The sequence below is a fragment of the Zonotrichia albicollis genome, chromosome 3 (assembly GCF_047830755.1).
Source record: "Zonotrichia albicollis isolate bZonAlb1 chromosome 3, bZonAlb1.hap1, whole genome shotgun sequence".
Lineage (NCBI taxonomy): Eukaryota > Metazoa > Chordata > Aves > Passeriformes > Passerellidae > Zonotrichia > Zonotrichia albicollis.
In genome coordinates this window covers 64,456,981-64,477,959 of record NC_133821.1, presented here as the reverse complement: position 1 = coordinate 64,477,959, position 20,979 = coordinate 64,456,981, and the positions used below count along the sequence as shown (strand labels likewise).

The 20,979-nt window shown below is 42.7% G+C and overlaps 1 protein-coding gene across 4 annotated transcripts in view; it reads left to right on the top strand.

Moving 5' to 3' along the window:
* The first annotated feature begins 3,618 nt into the window (after positions 1-3,618).
* SYNJ2 (synaptojanin 2) overlaps positions 3,619-20,979 on the top strand; it is a 69,457-nt gene continuing 52,096 nt past the window's right edge. For 2 of the 4 annotated variants that reach the window (XM_026795410.2, XM_074537677.1), the window contains exons 1-2: positions 3,619-4,267; positions 14,085-14,171. In XM_026795410.2, coding sequence (XP_026651211.2) covers positions 4,147-4,267; positions 14,085-14,171 — 208 coding nt within the window. In that variant the 5' untranslated portion in view covers positions 3,619-4,146. The remainder of the gene's footprint in view (positions 4,268-14,084; positions 14,172-20,979) is intronic. The other 2 variants (XM_005490239.4, XM_074537678.1) reach the window with 2 other exon arrangements.

The following is a 20,979-nucleotide window of genomic DNA, read 5'->3' as shown; positions in this document are numbered from 1 at the left end:
AACATAGTGGAAGTTTTTGCATATTAGCAGCAGTTACTTCTTTTGAATGCCATGTGCAGGAAAAAATATGCTAAGATATTTCCCCTATTTCTTCTTTACTTGCTAAAATCAAAAGTTTGTCATAAAAGGCAAAACCCAAACTGTTTTCAATGACCTTGCAAACACACACATTTCCTGAGGAATTTGTGACCACTGAGGCTATGTGCAAGTGGTCAAAAATCCTGAGGAAATGCCGTCATATATTTAATCTCAGAGCTTCAAAAAGTTACTGAAAAAGCTATTTCAGTAGCATAATATTAGAAAAAGAAAAGTATCTTTTGTTTGCTTCTACAGTGTATCACCAAAGCTTTTTGTAGAGCTCCAGACTGCAAAGTTCACTCAACAGTGAACTTTAAAGACAGACAAGTAATAATAAAGACAGACAAATAATAATACAGGGACACCCATCTTATACCCCAAAGTCCAGGATATGGGGTTCACACAGCTATTCCAGACAGAGAGCAGACAGCTAAGCCAAATACTCCTTGCTCTGTCCAGTTCTTCTAAACTCTGTCTTGCAACATCCCTGTTGTTCCTCTTCAGATGCTCTTCAGACAAACAAACAATGCCACCTGCTAAGGTGGCATGCAGGACTCTTTTTCAGGGAGGCAGTAATCCAGACCCTGGAAACACCCATTACCAGAAGGACCTGGGAGCACGAGACATTCTCAGGCATAGCAATGCTTCCAAGGTACACAAGGGGCTGGGGAGGAGAAGGGATTAGAAATTCAAGCCAAATGGAGTGACTTTGAAAAAGATAGAAGTGTTCAGACATTACACTGAGGTAACCACTGAGGTAGCAGCTGAATGCTTGAAAATATGCCCAAACACAGTGTGGACATTGTCTTCAACACAATTTATGCCACAGGAGTTAACAGGAACTGAACTTGATTTAGTAGCTGAAGCCTGTGTCCTCCTACCATGGGGGCTGCCCCTAACATACCACTGCTGTAATTTTGTTTGAAATGCATTTCACATAGTTTCACAGTCAGCAAACATCATCAGACCTTAAAGATCCCTCCCCTTCTGATACAGAGGTAGAAGGACCTCCCTGCCCCTATGAAGACAGGAGCTGGAAAAGGAGTTGGAAAGAGAGAAGGTAAGCAAAGGGACACAGCTGCAGACAAGAGATATTCTACCCTCCCAAAAAGTCCCACTATCTTATACATGGCAAATAGCAGAGAGAGCCCACCAACCTGTTGCTTCTCCCAGCTGAAGGTTGCAGGCGCAGCAGCAGATCACCTCCCACTTATCAGCTGTGGGAACATTCAGAAAGCAGTGCAAAATATCTGTGACTGCTCAAAGGTAGAAAGAGTGATAAAGAACCAAAGATGGGTGAAGAGGGGCAAAGAAGGTAGCATGATGAAATTGTCAAGGCAGGAGAATAAAAGGAAGGAAAACTCCAAAGAGAAAGGAGGATGAAATGAAAAATTGCTGAGGAGGGAATGAGAGTGTATGGCCTGGGTGAAAACAAGTGCTGTGCAAGAGGGAATGAGTTCACCTGAGGGACTCCTCAAATGACTGCAGGAATTAATGCTTCCATGATACTCACATACATAAGGTCCAGAGCAAGACAGCTCAACTCCAAATGTCCACTAAAAGATGATCTGTCAATCTCAACACTTTCTCTTAAAAATGGACTTCCATGCATTGAAACACAGTCTGGTTAGATGAAAAGATCAAAAAGAACACATCCCCAACATATTGAGGAAGGTTCCCATACAAGCCCTAAATTTAGATGTCAGTCGTTGTGAAGGAGGTTTGTAAAAGGAATGGGTCTATTTACTGCTACTCGTCACCATTTTCTGATTGTTGCTTTCTCAGGCTTGTGTTTCTAACACAAAGCCTAATGAACTGACTGCCTGCTTTTTGAGTGGATGTACTGCAATGGAACACACTGAAGAGATCTGTTTGTAAGAGCTTAGAACAGACTCAATCAGAGAGTATTTTGTCATACACATTGCTAAAGGTTCCCAGTCTGCCACCTTCATCTGAGTTTTTCTCTCACACCCTTATTTCCTCATAATGATTTGAGGTGCTAAAAAATGCTACCCCAGGTGCACCAATCCTTTCTTCAGTATTTTACCCAACAAATCTGACAGTAACCTTTTTATTAACAATCCTAACTTGTGTGTTCTTGGACAAGTGAAAAGAACAGGTAACAAAAATTACTAAGGAGTTAAAACACAGGCAAGAGAGGGACATACCTGTGTCCTCCCAGTGAGAGTTTGTTCTCATGATGGAGTTTAAAGGGGACTGTAAAGAATAATTCCTTAAAGGCAAAGACACACACAAACACACAGACAAACAAACAAAAAAAGTGGGGTTTTTTTTCTGCTATTTTTAAACACATAAGTGTATGATCCAGGGCAACTTTTTAAAGTAATGTGACACAACTCTCTTGGGCAGCACGGATTAAGTGATACTTTAAGTATTTCATCTCAAATGAGCACTTTTCTCTAGGGAAAGAGTGAAAGATGTCAAAGACAAAGACATAAACTGATTTTTGGTCTGCCATTCACATTGGGTAGCTGTTAGAAAGGAATCTCTTTCCTGTTTAAAATTGAGCATGGTTAATCAATGTTCTTACATCCTCTAAAACTCCCAAACTTTGAGCTGTGTGCTGCCTTGCTTTTTTCATCCTGGTCACTTAATTTCTACAGTTTCTGGGTAATTTCTTTTGCTTTACCCAGTACTTTTCATCTCACCCTACATACTATAATCAAAGTTTAGGATCAGGGCAGTGGGGGAAGCCCCATGCAAACACCAATCTCATTTTCCATACCAGATCCTTTCAAAATGCAGGCAGGCACCTTAAACAAAGACAAAATCAATCTCCTTTTGGAATTACTGCTGGTTATAAAATAAATAAACCAGATGTGTGTGACAGAAAGACAGAAAGGCAGTATCTGCTTTTCAGTTTTTTTCCATCACGTTCAAAGTAGGCCAGGACTGTGACATTCCACCTGGCAGCACACAGCCATGGCCGATGTTCTCAAAGTAAATGTGAGACAACAATAACAGTTTGCAGTTTTCTCTACACCTTAACTCAAGTTATAATTCGTGATGTTAAAAAAACCAAACCAAAACAAAACAGAATTCTGCGTGGTTTACTCGTGTATGAATAGGACTACATGTTCTGCTAGAGATTACAGGCAGTTTTTCTCTCATCTGAACACACTGGCGAACCTGTGCCTATCTCTTCACTCCTTCTCGGTTAACCCCGGGAAAAAACCAGCACTCACCCTGCACAGACTCACTAGGGGACTGTGATGAGAACCCTAGTGCACTGTGCCTTGCCCGAAACTCTTTACACCGCGGGACAGCGCGCAGTGGGAGAGCAGCCCCGAGTGCCAGCGGGGAGCGCCCGGGATCCCGGGCGGCCGCTCCCGCAGGAAGCGGGAAGGAGCGGGGCAGCAGCGGAATAGCTCCGGCGCCTCAAGGCGCTGCTGGGCCGGCCGCGCTCCCGGCGGCTCGACGGCGACCTTCGCCACCCGCGGGGGTGGGGAGCGGCACGGCGGGGCCGGGCCGGGGCGAGCAGGGCCGGGCACAGCTGCGCCGGGCCGGGCCGGGCCGGGCCGGGCCCCACAGCGCCCCGCCGGGCCCACAGCGCGGCCGCCGCTCCTCCCCTCACCCGCGGGCGGGGCGGGGGCAGCGCCCCGCCGGCGGCTCCTACCTGTGCCGGAGGAGGAGGAGCCGCGGAGCCAGAGGGACAAAGTCAACTCTGGAAAGTTTACCGTGGGTGGGAAGAGAGAGGCGGAGAGCAAAGGGGAAGGTCGCTCCCGCCCTGCCGGCCGCAGCCGGGGCTCCGTGAGGAGGCGGCCGCAGCGGCGGGTCCGCCCGCGGGGCCGCTCCGCTTCCTTCGCCCTGCGCTGGGCGCCCCGGCCGCGGAGGCACTCGGGGGCCTGCTGAGGTGACCGGCGAGCGGCAGCGGGGCACGGCCGCCCTCCTGGCCCGCCTCTCCGGGACAAGCGGCCAGGACCGGGGACGAGTTCCTGGGGAGGCTCCCGCGGGGCTGCCGGCGGCCCCCAGCCCGCGTCGTGCGGCTCCTGCGCCACCGTCTCCGGCGGGACCCCTGCGCCCTCCTGCCCGCGGCCGGCGGCTCCCATGGCTCTGAGTAAAGGGCTGCGGCTGCTCTGGAAGCAGGAGCCGGGGCCGAGCGCCCTGCTGGAGGCGCGCAGCCGCCAGGACTGCCTGTTGCTGGAGGCCGGCACCGTGGCGGCGCTCAGTAAGTGCCTGCGGGGCGGCCCTGGGGGCCCGTGCGTGTCCGTACGTGCCCACCTCTGCCTGTGAGGGGACAGTGGGGTGCGACGGCAGCAGGCGATGCCCAGGAGCATTGGGGCACTTTGCTCCAATGGCATGGAGAGAGGAAGGGGAGCGGAGCCACTTCCAGTGGGATGCTGGCTGCGGGGAGCGTCTCGCCTCACTTGCACCCAGGCCTCCAGCACGGCCCTCCAGGCTTGGCCCTTTGCTGGCGCGTTTGGGTGAGCCCCGGTACGTGCCGTGCATGGAGGGCTGCCCAGCATCTCCCGATCCGCGTTCCATCGCTGCTCTGGGCATCTTTAGCCTCCTCACCAGCAGCCGGGGTAGAAGGAGCAGGAGAGGCCACCCGGCTGCGGTGGGGTCTCGGCACAGGGCACCTTTAGTGTGCAAGACTTATGCCCTACAGCCTTGGCTGCTGAGGAGGGCCCAGGTAATGATATCAGGTCCGCTGCCTCTTGAGGAAGTTTCTACTCAGCTACATCAGGCGCTAACCACCACTGAAGATAGCCAGCTCACAACAGAGGTGTTTTGGGATGATTGACTTGAGATTTGTCTCCCATAAAAAACTCCTGGCTTCTTGCTGCGTTGCCCTTGTGGTTTGAACGCTATTTGGTTACTTGAGTGTCTGGCTTTTCTGGAGGAGTCTCGTAAATGTTCTCAGGGTTGTCTCACTTTGTGCTTTTGGTACTTGTTGGACCTGAATAAATGCAATGTTGATGTCACTAATGTTGAGGCAGACACACAAAAATTAGGTGACTGAGAATTCAAGGGGCAAAAAGCAATGTAGGAGAACACATGCTTGTGCTGTGTTTTTAAATTGTTTTCTGCATAGTACCTGTGCCTGCAATCATGCTGTTGTCCACAGCATTGTAGGAGTCTGTGTTCAAGCAGCTCAAACTGTAGCTTGTAGTAAGACCTGTGTGGACATTGTGATTTGCACAATGTCACCTCAGGATCTGGGTCCCCTAAGCTGAATCTTCCACAATGTACTCTGGCAGGACATGCAGAATAAAATGATGAAAGCCAGAAAAGTCATCAAGGGGCAGCTGATTTTCTCAAGAATGGTTCTGATAGTGGGAAAATTTTGACCAGTCATGGAAAAGATCTTATTGCCACACTGTAGGGATTTTTGTTTGTTTTGCTTATTATATTTTATTAGAGTTTCATTTTGTGCAATATTTTGGGGGTTCCGTTTCTTGCAAAATTCTTTGGTGATAGTGGACATAAATGTGTTACATTTTTCTAGAGGGGGGTTTTGTGTCAGATTTCAGTGAACTGGCAGTGAAAAGTCAGTTAGTACTGAGCAGAACTTTACTCACTTTCCCTGAAAAAAAAAAAAACCTGTTGACATTAAAACTGAATACTACTGGGGTTTGGTCTGTATTTTGTTATTCTGATAAAAATCTAAAACAGCTCCACTTCCTAACGCCAATGTGCACGAATAAAAGAGAGAGTCCAGTATTCACTTAGACAGCCCTGAGCCACCTGTATGACCAGTGGTTGGAATGACTTGAAATCTCTCTAATTAAAGGAATCATCAACACTGAGTAGTTTTTGCTCCCGCACTGTTGCCATCCCCTGTTTGAATTGCTATGCCTGAAATGATTTAGTGGCTGGGAAGTTGCCCAGATGAAAAGGACCTACCTGGTGGTGCTGCTCAGCATCCATCTGAACATGATCCAGCAGTGTGCCCAGGTGAACAAAGAGGCCAGTGGCATCCTGGTCTATCTCTAAATAGGAGTGTGTGCAGAGAAGGACAATGGAGGCAGTGAAGGATCTGTGGCACAAGCCCTGTGAGGAGCAGCTGAGGGAGCTGGGGTTGTTCAGCCTGGAGAAAAGGAGGCTCAGGGGAGACCTTATCACTCTTTACAACTGCTGAAAAGAGGGTGTAGCCAGGGGAGGGTTGGCCTCTTCTCCCTGCTAAAAAGTGAAAGGACAAGAGGACATAGCCTCTACTTGCCCCAGGGGGAGGTTCAGATTGGATATTAGGAGAAATTTCTTCATGGAAAGGATGGTCAGGTATACAGAAACAGGCTATGAGGGAACTACTGTTCCTGGAAGTGATCCAAAAGTGCGTGGATGTGGAAGCTGGGAATCATGGTTTAAATGATGAACACAGTGGTACTAATTTAATGGTTGAGCCCAATGATCTTGGACATGTTTTCTAATCTGAATGATTTTGTGATTCTATGAATATAGAATTTATACAGTCTCTCTTAAAATGTGTTAGAGGAATTCTGAAGTAGTGATTTGTATAGGGTAAAGGGCCTGTTTGCCTTACCTTTTGGAAGTCAAGTGTCATGCCTTGAGATTACTGCAATCATGTCTGTGTTGGCATTCAGCCCACCCATGGTAATAACTTTGTCATTTTATTTCATTTAATTCCTCTATTCCTTCCTGGGTTGGTTCCTGTATTGTGGGAAGAGCTAGTTTGTCCAGTGGAGCCTGTTTAGATAACTTCTGTTTATGCAGCAGAGGACCAGAAAAGGAGGGAAAACCAGTAGTAGGTATTGTGCTGGTGAATTTAGAAGAATTGTGAAGAGGAAGCTTCACAGCAGGGTGGTAACAGAAACAACATTAATTCTGTTTTGTTTGACTTGCCTTTAGGTTGTTGCTAACCAGAGAACTTGGCAGTGGGAGGTTAACATAAACTTTGTATATGTGTGGTTTCAGACATACTAGTCCTCGGGTTGTGTTAGTTTTGGCCTCTTTGTCTTGTTTTCTGTTTCTAAAATAAAGTTCATTAAAAATTGCATATCTGTGGTGAGAAGGAGTTATGCAACTGTGCCTTATGCAAATCTCTACAGTAAATAAAAGCAGATTGGTATACCTGGAACACTTAAGTTGTACAACAGTTTATGTAGTTTTGCCCTTGCACCCTCATGTAAACAGAACTGTAGAGAGGAATATTCATAGATGGACAGTGAAGGCTTGAGAAGAAATTTTAGTCATTGTTTTTTTTTTTTTTTCCCATGGTTACCAAGTATCTCTGCCCTTGAACAAGCATGACATCTGCACTTGTGTAAAGTTTAATTGCTTCTATAATAATTTTGTACTGGAAGAAATTTAAATGTTGAATTTAACCTAGTTCCAGTGGCAGAAGGGAATGAGGATTGTCCTAGAAGTGGTGTTACAAAAAAAGAAATCTGAAAAAACACACACTTGTGCAGAATCAATAAAGGCTATAGACCGCTGGCAAACTCCTCATTAAAATAAACACTTTCAAATATGTAAGCTAGCAAATTTGATGCTGTCTTGTGGATGGATGATTTAATACTTTTTCCTCTCTTGATATCTTATAAAGATAATGATGACTGTGTTAGTCACAAATTGATTATGTTTCATAATTTCCTTACTGTATACACAGATTTAATACCTGAAAAATATTTGCATCCTTGATATCCTTGATATCCTTTGCATCCTTTCCAGCAGTGGGAAAATATTGTAAAGATCTCCAATTGCCTGAATGTCAGCAATTTATAAAGTGAGTACTTGTCCCGTAATGGAAACCTAAACTAAAAAACTTTTGGAAAAATCAAGAAATCGAAAATCATTGCAGGAAACCTAGTTGCATATCCCTAAACCCCTTAATCTGCATAGTGATGTGATATCAACAGAAGAGTTTTCTGTTCTGCTGTAAGTTGAATAGTATTTTTGAGGATAGGAGTTTGTTTTCCTTCTCTCATGATGTCACTGTAGGGTGGAGGGTAAAATTCACTGTTTTGAATTGAATGACACATTTTGCTGGAGGCTTTTTTCCCCCCCTGTCTGCTGGCAATCCTAAAGCTTCAGTCATCTCCAGAAGGATGGGTGACAGCCTGAAACAATTCTTCCAGGAATTCTCTGAACTAGAAGATCAATACATTCTGCAGAAGAAACCTAGAGTCTTGAAGGATAAAGAAAAATTGTCATTGATTTAGAAATTTCTGCTTAATACAACAGGGAGTATAGTTAGAGATGCTATTCCTAGTTCAAACACGTTACATTTTCAGTGGTTTGCAGATGAAGTGAACTGCACAAGGTAGTTCTGGACTGCTCTCAAGGCAATTGCTAAACTAAACTTAGGCTATAGTGCTGAAAATATGGTGATTTAACTTTATTATGGCAGGTAGTTTCAGTGAAAAGCTGTCAACAGGAGTGCTCTGCTATTGAATTTCAGCATAATAATGTGTTTTCTCAAGGACAGAGCCAAAGGCTGCAGAGATTTTTTGGTTTTTGCAAGCTCTTTGATTCTGCAGCTGTTTTATAAAGGATGTTACATCACCTGTTAAGTTAAATCCTAAATGACCATGATGTCTGGAAAGTACAGAAGTTCAAAGCTGATACAGTGTGTGTTTTTGCAAATATGTCTGAGGTTTTTCCTGGCTTTTACCCTCAGACCTGGGAAGTTAGCCTTTACTAGAGACAAACTTACCCAGAGTTAAGGTGTGTGTGCACTCTGGGGAGGAGCTCTGTGCCTCCTCTGCTGCTTCAGTTGCAGGTGTGTGTGTGGTTCTCTGATGCAGCAGAGTGAAATCAGGGTAAAGCCCTGCAAAACCAGGAAGTAGCAGTTATTTACCTGTGCTTTATCTTTTCCTTCTTTTGTACAGAAAGCTGTTTCTGTGCTCTATGTACATTCACTGTTTACAATTAGCTTTGCTTTTGTGGTTATGTGAACAACTGTGCCACTGAGTGGGGTGTGGAAATCAGGCACCAATACTTGTGTAAGTACTGTGAATGCATTTCTAAGCACTCTATCCAATACAGTGAGCCCTCCACCATGGCTCATTTCTACTCCTACACCTGAATATTCATACAGCTAGCACAAACTTCTGGGAAGTTTTCTGTAGTGTAGTGGTGGTCAAACTTTTCCATTTGTGGAAGCAGTCTCCAGAGCAGAAGTCCTGTCTTCCTTGGTTATGCTGGCACTGGGCACTTGCAAGCTGTGGTTTCTCAGGCTGAACATCACTGCTTTAGATGATAGGAAAAAGTGTGTGTTGCAATTCTTTCACTATTGTCAAAATGCAAACTGGGTGCAGAGAGGAGGGAAGATGTGTTTGTGTAAATGTTGAGTGTTGATTACAAGGCTTGTTTTCTATGCTAGGAGACAAGTAGTGGTTGTGATGGATGAATTCTTTGTAGTGGTTATGTCTGTAGTGACTGCTGCAAGTTTCTATGCAAATGTGAGTCATCTGTGGCAGAAACCATGTAAAGATAATGGCCAAGCTTCAGAGAAATCACTTAGGGACTTCCCTTTTATTTTTGTGACTGCCTGCAACAGCATGGAGCTGGCCAGTAGAAACTTGGTGGTTTCATTAATCCATTATTATTTGATTGTGAATTAATATATTCATATATGCACATCCAAGTATGCAAACATTATCTCTCACTAGGAGCAGATTGTTCTCAATCTAATACAGAAAGCCAGGGAACTGGTCTTTCCAAGATGCCAATTTTCTGGTTTGTTCATTGTGTTTTCAACCAGAAATGTATCTTACTAGAAAATTAGTAAATACATTGCTTAATGTTTTAACTATTTGGATTCTCTTAACTGTAGCTCTGACCACAGATTTCTTCCCAACTCTGCACTGCTTGGCCTGTATGGTGTTTCTGAATACAGTCTGACTTTCATAATGCCTGTGTAGCTTGGATAGAATGTGATCAGGAAGATTTTAGAGGTGAAAGATATTGAAAATACAACAAAATAGTTTAAATGTGTCTGCAGATGACTGAAAACACAATTTGGAGGTAATCGTCTAAACTCACATCACAGCAGATATTGGACTTATTTCTAGGTAAGGTGCTTATGGTAATGTATAGATGGGAGTTTTGGTATGAGACTTCTGTTTGATTATAGTTTTTCCCTGTTTCTGGGGCAAGTTCACACCTCTTTCTCCCAAATGCTAAATGACACAAATAAAGCGATCTCATGCCACCAATCCTATGTTTCTTAAAGTACTTAGAAATATGCTTGATATTACATTTTTATAGCAGTACCCTACAGCCAAGCAGGTGACTATTTCCAGAATTGGGCTGAGAAATCACAAGGGAGAAACAGAATCTATAACTCAGTCTCAGACTCTTTTTTTTTTTTTTTTTCAAGAACTTTTCCTTCATTTTTGTCTTGAAGTTGCAGGTATTACTGTGTCTGTCCTTAGTGTTGGACTTGGAATTTTGGTACCTTTCTCTACCCTCTTCCTCCAGTCACTGACCTTTCTGGGATCCATGTGCTTGAGAGTTGTGCTGATTCTTGCTGAAGTCTGGGGGTTCAGCCCTAAGCAGGGATTGAATGAAGGAAACTGCATATGTTTGGCCAGTTCCTTCTAGCTGGCAAATTGAAATTGCAGCTTTTACAAGCAAGAAGTCACACTTGGTCAGGCCATATGGTATAATGTAATTGTATATCTTTTCATGGTGTGGGGTTTTTTGGCTCTGAAATATTTTATGCATGGAAAAGGTCACTTTTAATTTCTTATATTGTAGCTTGGTTTCATTGAATTATTGCATGCCTCTTGTTTTACAAGGGTTACAAGTGTTTCATAGAATTATTTCCCTTTAACTCTTCATCCAACAAAGTAGCACATAAGTTTTTTTCTCTGGGTAGCCGCAGTCTTTCTGATTCTGACTCATGTTCTAGCATTCCTCAAATGCCCTAGGAGATCTTTCAGGTTTTGATGACAGTTATTTGAGATTTCAATGAGATTTTGAGATTTATAAATACTTCTTTTTAATAACAGGATATGAACCTGGCTCAAGCCCTCTTCAATAATGTGCTTTGTGCAGCACCGAGGAGTTTAACAGGACAGGATGCTTCAAATTCCATTGGTATCTTTAGCAAAGGGAATTTACACACACCATGCCCCCAGATGTGGTCCAGAGGCACTAAGACATTCTGGCTTCTCTCTGCATGACCCACAGGCGTGGCTGTGTCTGTTGGGTGTCTTCCTTTCCTGCTCCTTCCTTGCAGGCAGCCGTGCTGGTGCTGCTTGCCCGATTTTTGGCTGTTTGGATGGCCTGGAAAGGCCCGGGGTGACCTTGGGGCAGCCCGCGTTTCAAAGGAACAGAAGAGGCTTCAGTTCTTTTCTTGGTCTCGGTGTTTATTAATTGTTTATCTAAAAGATTTTCTCTCGGCCCGACAGAGGTCTGCTCAGCAGCCAGCCATGAGCACACTCCCCTCCCTCCGGGGCGGTCACCTATCTTTATACCCAAAGTTACGTGTACAATATTTATCATTTTTCCCCAATACCTTTCACCCTTATTGACCAGTGCACTTTTAGTAATGACCAATCCCAAAGTGCCACCATCACCACAGAAGATGGAGGAGAAGAAGAAGAAGGACAGGACACGCCCCAATTCCTCCATCTTACTTCTCTAAACCCCCCTGTACAGAAATCCTAAACCCTGTGTTTCACTCTCTAACTAACTAATCCCTTCACCATTCACCCCGGTGAAATCCTCCTATCCTCATACAGGTGTCGTCTCCTGTGTAGGATCAAAGTCCAGCCACCAGACACTTCTGGCAACATTCCAGGACTCCCGAGCCCCCCCCCAAGGGTGGTCTCGGTGACTCGGCACCTCAGTCCTGAGGTGCTGAGATCCCACAGCTGCTGTGCAGGCACAGGCTCTGACAAGTGTCCTGCCCAGAATGGCAGCGTTCCTGTGCCAGGACTGCCAAAACTCAGCTCTTTGGCTGCGTGTTTGGAGCAGTCCTGTGCCAGCAGCTGATGGGGGTGTGATGCCACTGGCTTGACCTGGGAAACTCCAGTGGGTTCCATACATGCCAGTGGCAGGTACTTCTGGCCAGCAGTGGAATGAGCTATGTGTTGCCTAATTCTACACTGCAATAAATTCCATTCTTTTGGATTGTGCTCTTACCAGACACTTTAACAGCCAACTTTCCAGCTTGTAATTCTATTTTGAAGAGCATTGCCATGCTTTTGAAGTGACTTGAAATGCTTTCAGGTTGTGCCTGGCCTGCAGCTTTATGACCTCCCGCATCTGTCTCAGATCTGAATCTCTTGGTGTTTCCCTTGTTTTAGATTTCTTCCTAAAGCTGGAATGTTTGGAGCAAGAATTTTGGTTTTGGTTTTCCCTTTTTATTTTAAAGTAGCACAATTATTTTAGTGTAGACAGCTTTTAAAGGAGGGTTTAAGAAAAAATTTAAGAAAAAATTGTCAGTTTATTGTTGCTGCTCTTTTATACTTAGTAAAGATGCCATGGAAAGTGAAACATCACCTTTTTAAACCTGCTTTTTTTAATACATAAGAAAGCCTTGACAGGGAGGTTTTTTCAAAGATAGAAATGTTGTTATAGTCTATCTAAACTGGTTTTGTGAAATTGAGGTTTTTTTAAGTGCCTGAGAACTGAGCTTGCTGAGTCTCAGCCCTTAAAATGTGCCATTACTGAGTATTTAAATCATTATTGTCCAGAGGTTTATGTTACCCAATAAAAATCACTTTATCCTCTGTCTGCTGCTTATGCTTTACTTCACTGGTGTGTGTGATATCAACATTTTACTAGTTTCTCTGATTTACTCAGTGTTCTAAGAAAGTAGAGTAAGTAAATTGTGAAACTATGGTAGTAAAAACAAAATTAAGAAAGAGTTAAACAAGTCTTCTTTATTTGTTACAAATGCAAAAAATTGAGATAAACATGTTTTAATTACTCTTGGGGGTTGCCTCTGCTAAGGAATTTTGCAAGAGGAATTGTCCTTCATTTCACTTCAAAGTGTCAGCAATATATGGGATATTTATTTGTTTTCTGTGTTTCTCACTGAGCTCTTTGCCTCTTGAGATTTATAAAGAGAAGTCTCTTTCTTTGCTCTTCTATCATCCATTGCAAGCAGTTCAGTTTGTCCTTTTTATACCCAGAGGTTTCAGGTTTTAACTGCTGAGTTAATTAGGAGCATAAGATTGCATATTATTAGCAAATCTCTGAAAGTATTATGTTGCTGTTTATCTGTAGTTCAAGAAGTAAAAGGACATTTGAGGGTTGCAGTCTATTTTCCTCATTTGAGAGATTAACCTTGCTCCTCATTGGGAAATATATACAAAATGAAGACTTACTCATTCAGGAAGTATGCTGGTTTTATGTTAAAGTAGCCAGTGGCAAGTTTGATCTGTGGTCTGGCTTAATGTCTAAATGTTCAGTATGTGCCCATTGAATTTGCTTGTTGCAGAAATGCACAGATGTAACACGAGCATCTGACCCTTTATTTATTTAATTAACTAATTCTTACTTCACTAAAATATGTGTAATTCCTCTTGAAATCAACATCTGGTGTTGTGTCTACATCAAATCATGTTATCTTGCATTAAAAATCCAGTTCTGTCTGGAATTAGACTGAGAGTCTGGAAGTATAAACTCTCTCTTGTTGTACATCAAGATATATCAATATACTGTCATCAAGATATTATATTTTAGCTTATGGCAAGACTGATTTATTCTTGCTCTTATTTTAGAGCAGTGTAAATTTTACATGTGCTCATGTATTTCTTTATTTATTCTGACTTATCTGTGGCATCTGTACCATAGAATAAAATTGTTACTAACAACCAGGTTGATTTGAAAATAAAGGAAGCGCTCTTTTTTTCTTCTAGGGTGGTGTGTGGAGATGGGCATTTCTGTCCCTCCATGTTTTAATCTCTGTAGTTTTACAGCATTTTAAACCTACCTTTGCACTGTAGTCTTGTTGACTGAGAAAAATCAACTTAGGTAGCATTGGTTCCTATGCAATAGGAATAAAAGCAATCTGAAAATTTGACTGGATAACTAATTTTCCTGCCTTTCTCTTTGCTCCTTAGCTCCAGAAGAAAAGGATGCAATTAAAGGACAGTATGAAAAGCTCGTGGATGCTTTTGGCTGCTTAGGAGAGCTTCAGCTTAAATGTGGTAAGTCACCATCTGTATGCCTGAGATTATAAAATGCCCAGACAATTCTAAATGACAACAAGTGGCTAAAGTTGTCTAATTCCTTAAATTGTGAAAGCTAGTTGCACTTTGTCATGTACAGTCTGGAAAATATTTGTTTCTTTTTCTATTTTGGGCCAAAACCATGTCACTGAATGATGGATGGATTTTTTCTGAATTTGTTTTGTCTAACATTCTTAGCTGCCTGAAGATAATTGCCATTCTTCTTCTCCTACCACATTTGTCCAAGGCAAGCTATGATTTCTTAATTCTTCTCTTCTTTAAGGATCATGTTTAGACACTGATTGTCATGGTCATCTGAGAGTACAGTACTGCAGATTGCCAGTTCTTGCTGTAATGCCTAATTGCCTTTAATCATTCATATGGATAAGGATTTGCAGAAGACGACCTCTGGCTTCAGTTAGTATAGTGAGAAATGTTTATTGTCATCAATGTAAATTTTGGTACAGTTTGGCAATCTTGATTTAGCAAAGGACTTGTCATTACACTGCCTGCAGGAATGTTAATGGAAATAACATGTTTTAAGAAGAGAACTGCAGTGATTGATTTGAAGATAATAGGGCCTTACACAGTGCTTAAAAATCACAGATGATTTAGATGCATAAATAAAAAAGCACTGTACGCGTTGTTCCCGGGCTGGTACAATGAGCCCTAATTTTCACTTGGAGAAATGACAAGACTTTTCCATGTAACTTGATGCCTGGTCAAGGAGTCTACCAAAGGCAGTAGTGGTGTGAGCACTGGTGTATTTAGGCCAGTAGATATAACTGTGTGGTTTTATACCCTGCTTACCATTTTGCAGCTTGAGAAATATGACTTGAAATTGACCTGAAGAGGCAAGTGCAAGCTGAAGAATTTTTGTGTCATAATTTAAAACTGTAGGTCCTTCTAGTTTTTTTTTAATGAATGTGGACTTTGTTTGTTTTGTTTCTTGTGGAGTTAATTAGACATTTCTCTGGAGATTTATATCAATTTGCTAATGTAATTTAAAGCGGAGGACTCGTGATTAGTTTTTCTTGGCACTTGGGTCTGTTTTTCTTCATAGAAATCTAATGAATCCTGTTGTAGTAATAAAGGAATGTAGCTATTTAAACCAATCTCTTCAAGCTACATATAAGGGTAGTTTTTGTATGTGGTGGGAACCAAATGTATCCAATTTTTGTCTTCATGTTAAAAGGTGAATGATTTTAAATGGGGTGTGAAATATTCTCAGCCTTACTGTTTCTCATGTCCTTATTTCTTCTCAAACAACATATGCTTAACTTCAGTGCTCTGAAAGTGTGAGGGTTTTTCCTTTCTGAGCTTTGTCACTGTACCTCTGCCTTGTTCTAGCATTAGATTACAAGTTCTGGTACAGGACTTGCTTTGGAAGGGATTGTTAAAATTCAGTGAAAAGTCAGAGGGTCATGCTGTAATGGTAAGTGAAGGTAAGCAAACCTTTTCTGCTTCTGAACATGTTTCAAAAAGCAAAGATACATGTCTGCTATCTCACTATTCAAGATGTAGCCCGAGTTTTTGTCACAGTCTGGTTTAGACTTTCCATCTTACATGTGAGTTCCATCCCTTTAGCTGTTGATTATGTAAAAGATTACCACTACAAAGTAATTATGCTGGGTTTGTGTAGCAAGGTTTTGGTAGCAGGAGAGGCTACAGGTGTGGCTTCTCTGAAATGCTGCCAGCAGCTTCCCCTATGTCCAATGGAGCCAATGCCAGCAGGCTCCAAGACAGAAGTGCTGCTGGACAAGGCTGAACCCATCAGCAGCAGTGGTAGTGCCTCTGGGATAACAGATTTAAGAAGAGGGAAAAAAACTGCCCAGCTGAAGCTGGAGAAGGGCAGAGTTAGAATATGTGAGAGAAAGAGCTCTGCAGGCACCGGGGCCAGCGAGGAAGGAGGGGCAGGAGGTGCTCCAGGTGCCTGAGCTCAGATTCCCCTGCAGCCCCTGGTGCAACCATGGGGAAGCAGCTGTGCCCCTGCATTCCATGGAGATCCATGGTGGGGCAGAGACCCACCTGCAGCCCATGGGGTCCATGGTGGGGCAGAAATCCACCTGCTGCCCATGGAGATCCATGGTGGGGCAGAGATCCACCTGCAGCCCATGGGGTCCATGGTGGGGCAGAAATCCACCTGCAGCCCATGGAGTCCATGGTGGGGCAGAAATCCACCTGCAGCCCATGCCAGAGCAGGGAGATGCCTGAAGGTGGCTGTGACCCTTTGGGAGGCACACTGTGGAGCAGGGTCCTGGAAGGACCCATGCAGAGAGGAGCCCATGCTGGAGCAGGTTTACTGGCCAGATTTGTGACAGTTTGTTCCAGAAGGTCCGCACCTTCTGTGAGGGGCCCACTCTGGAGCAGTTTGTGAACAACTGCAGCCCATGGGATGGAGTCATGCTGGAGAAGCTCAAGTAGGACTGTCTTCCATGGGAGAGTCTCCATGCTTGAGCAGGGGAAGAGTGTGAGGAGTCCTCCCCATGAGGAGAAAGGAGTTACAGAAACGATGTGTGATGAACTGATCACAGCCTCTATTTCTCATCCCCCTGTACCACTGGGGAAGAGAAAATTGGGAGTAAAGTTAAGCCTGGGAAAAAAGGAGATGTGGAGGAAGGTGTTTTGCTCATTGTCCTACTCTGTTTTGATTTGTGATAAATAAAACTAATTTCCCCAAGTTAAGCCTGTTTTGCCCATAACTGCTCAATTATCTCTCCCTGCCCTTATTTTGACCCATAAGCCTTTCATTTTATTTGTCTCCCCTGCCCAGCTGAGGAGGGGAGTAACAGAATAGCTTTGGTGGGCACCTGGCATCCAGCCAGGGTGAGTCAAACGACCACAGGAATGCAGTGCAGCTTTTTCCATTTTTGTATAATGTAATTTAGCAGCTGCTAACAAAGGCGTAATTGGCCAGCTCTTCTCTGAGCTTCAGTGATTGCATAGACTTTGTTCAGAAGTATCAGCATTTTTCTTACTACTGGAAACATGCAGACCATAAGTATTAAATTAACTGAGAATATTTGTGAAAATACATTCCACTGAGATGTTAAGAGTATATTTGTAGAGCAGAAGGGAAAACTTTCTGCCAAGACATGAAAGATGTCTCTGAACATTTTAATTAATCTGTAAATATCGCTACTTAGAAATCCAAATAAATCACATTGTATGCCTGCCAAAGTAGATCATGCTTTTCACAAGAAAGTAGATGAAATATGTGAAACTGACTCACAAAGTTAATGTTTCCCACCAGTAATAACATTCACTTGTATGTACTTATGTCTGTTAACATGACTCACTAAGTTCTGCTTTCTTTTGTGAGATGGATGGCAGCAGAATGAATTGTACAGTGTCTCTGAGCTGTACCTCAGCCAAGATTCTGCTGCCAAAGAAGATCTAGCAGTGACAAATACATCTTAAGCAAAGTGTTAAAAGAGCTGGCTTTACAGTGTTTTTTTCAGATACTGTGATGTCAGGAAGAGATGCATACATAAGGGGATATTTTAACACCATCAGCACATAGGTTGTTTGGTTTAATACAGCTGCTGTATTTGGGGAGGCATTCTGAATTCATGAGATTGTGTATATATTCTCACTCTTGTACATATACAGTTGAAAGGAAGATATTTTGCAAAGGACCACTAAGTACCTGTCTTCTGTTCCTTTTGCACATATCCTAAAAATGTGGTTGTGTTTAGAAGAAAGAGAAAGGGGAGTATCTTTGAGACTGAAATGATAGTTTGGAAAGTCTTGGCTCTTTTCATAATTCTGTTGTAGATATACTCAGGAATTTTCAGCTAGGTGGTTAGAATGTACTGCTCTCCTGTGTTCTGTTGCTATTTTTGAAGATAGATGAGAGGCAAAATTGGTTTTTAGTGGTCTACAAAATGAAATGAAGTATGTGTGGAGTGGAAATGGAAAAGTCTGAGGGAATGCATGACTGTGATGGAATAGAGAAAGAGCAAAAATTGGAGAAAATTATTTTGGAAAGAAAAGGCAGTCTTGGGTGAAATAGTTACAGTTAAGAAGGACAAAATAAGAATTGAATATTGGACTCCTTTTCACTATAGCTCAAAATAGGCAACATTGAAGTCATCCCCTAAGCTGCAGGGGAAACAATTGCCTTGAGTCGTGTAGACAGGTTAAATACAGAAACTGCAGCTTATTATTGTACAGTGTGACGTACCAGAACTGCATTTCCTGTTCAACTTGGATAAAGGCAGTTGGTTTCACAAGAACGTTTGGAAAAACGGATGGAAATTATTATTGTCTTGTTTCTGTGCTAAATATTCTTCATCCTCTGCCTCTCTTGTGCAACCTAATAAAAGGGCATTCAGCTCATATCACTGTGAGCAAAACATTTCTTACATTTCTTCAAAAGTCTTCTTTACAGATTGTTGTAGTGATTGATAGCTGTAATAGGGCAAAATAATGATCTTGGTCACAATGCATGAACATTTGTACCCATTTATCTGAAATCAAAGTTTGGCCATAACTTTGAAATATTTTTTTTCTTTAGTACTATATGTGGGTCTTGCTTTTTCATAGATGTGTTGCTGTAGAAAGTATGACCAGTAAGGAACACTTCACTTCTTGCTCTAAAATTATTTCAGAGATTTCTTTAAAACATTCCATGTTGCATCCCAAGGACAGGAAGGACATTTCTACAGGTGTGACCTTCAATTGAAGTTCTTACATTCCTAAATTACTTTCTTCTATGTGTGCAGTTTAGAAGGCTAGTATTAATGAGGATTGTACTTTAAACTACTTGTGTAAGTTGAAGGAGAAATAAAAAGATTTTTATTTTCCAAGGTGGGGTATGGTAAATAGTCTACAGCTGAGGTGTTTGGTGATTGGTACCAAGAGAAACTGACCTGAAAAGGCAACTGAAATCTGAAGGACTTTCATGTTCTAATTTAAAACTGTAGGTCCATCTAGATGTTGCTGGTAAAGAAGGGAAGACAAGGAAAGCCTTCTGTGTGTCTAGCTGTATAGCTTAGTGGTGAGTAATTTCTTATACCTTAATGGAAACATGACTAAAAGATCATAGTGGAGCAGTGTTTTGGCAGTATTAATTCTGCTGTGTGGGGTTCTAAAAGGGTGAAAGGTTGACAGGAGCATTACCTCCATTCAGAACCCAATGGCTACGTCTGTGCTGTGAATAAAATGGGCAGGACACAGACACAGAGGATAGGATATTGTGATCAGCTTGTTCCCTGTGCCAAGAGGATGTGCACCAAGCAGGGATCTTCCAATCTCCTTACACTTCAGGGAAAATGCAATACCTTCTCAGGCATGATTACTTTTTCGGAGCTTTTTAGCTAGTGATTTAAGGGAGTAGAGATGCTGGACCTTGCAGGATGTGGATGAGTATCCCATTTGGGGGTGAGTGGTTGAGTGGAGGAGATAGTAAAAAGAGTTTATAGTCTCTGGTAAGCAAAAGCAAGTTTCTAGCTAAGGCAAATATTCCTATTCAATTCCTTCTTGAATTAGAGGATTATTCTGTTTAGATTCAGTGATTTTCCACTGGTTGCAATCTCCTGCAGCCAGGACAGAACCACAGGTAACAAGCTCTGTATTATTAAGCTTTAGTTCTCTTTGGCTAATTTAATGTTGACTTTCTCATTTGATGTCTTCTGAACCGTCTAGGAAAGCTTTACGTCACCGAAGGCAATGAAAGTACTTGTACTCTTTGTCTCAGCATTGCTGCCAGGCAGCTCTCCAAGTCCTTCACTACTGGTTTTTTGTGACTAACCAAGCTGACTGATATTAAGGCATGCTAATAGTGTTTCTGTGTATTGCTTCCAGAGTCTTGTGAGTAAAGGTTACTTTGAGCTGATCAGTATTGCATGGTTTCAGCTAAGTCACAGAAGCTTTTGGCTATCCTGAGAGACGGCTAACTCCTCCTAACCCTTTTTGGAGGCTGCAGGGCAGTATTTGGTCAGTTATGAACTCTTGTGATGTGTCTCCTCCTTTTTATTCTTTATAATTACACAAAGTCATGTGCAAAGGAGGAATAAACTGTCAGTATTTCTAGCCCTCTACTGCAATATCACAAGCACAGAAAATATATGTCTTGAAAGCACGCAAGAAGGAGAACATGGCACAGTGCTGTTACAGAAAGAAATGTGATGAACAGAGCTTTTTAGTAAATACCACCTACACTGGCCTTTATACAAAACTGGAGTCAGCAGAACAGAATGAATAAGATCTAATCTCCCACCTTGTCCTGCCATTCCAGTCCCACGTGCCTACACAAATATTCTGGCCCTGCTGAAAACCACCCCTAACTCAGGCTTCTGTAGCCAGCCTGTTATCTGAAAGCAAGGACTCCCCTACTGGTGTTTCAGAAAAAGAGTAGTTGTTGTATGAGAGCTGGTGTGCATTTCCAGACAGTGGAGGGTTGAAAAGTGATCCCAAGTGTTCCCTTTTGCGGTCTGAAGCCATATTGTCCCAGATTGTCACTGTGCCCTTTGCTAATTAATTTGCTCTTGGCAGGTCAACTGATGGTTCTGCTGTGCTAAATTAATAAATCTTGGCTCATTTCCACCTTTTCTTACTAGCTAGAGTGACTAGGATGACATTGTCTCCATTACAGGCCAATTTAAGTAAATCAAGCAGTTTCTTTGTAGCAAAACCAGCATTTCCAGAAAAATTGTTTTACTGTTTCTTAATTACCATTTCAGAGAGAATGAGCAGAGGTGGAGATGGTTCTGTGTATGAGAGATCTGATTACAGTGATGTTCTCAAGCGCCAAATTTATCTTTTAGCCTTGGGGCCCTGAAGT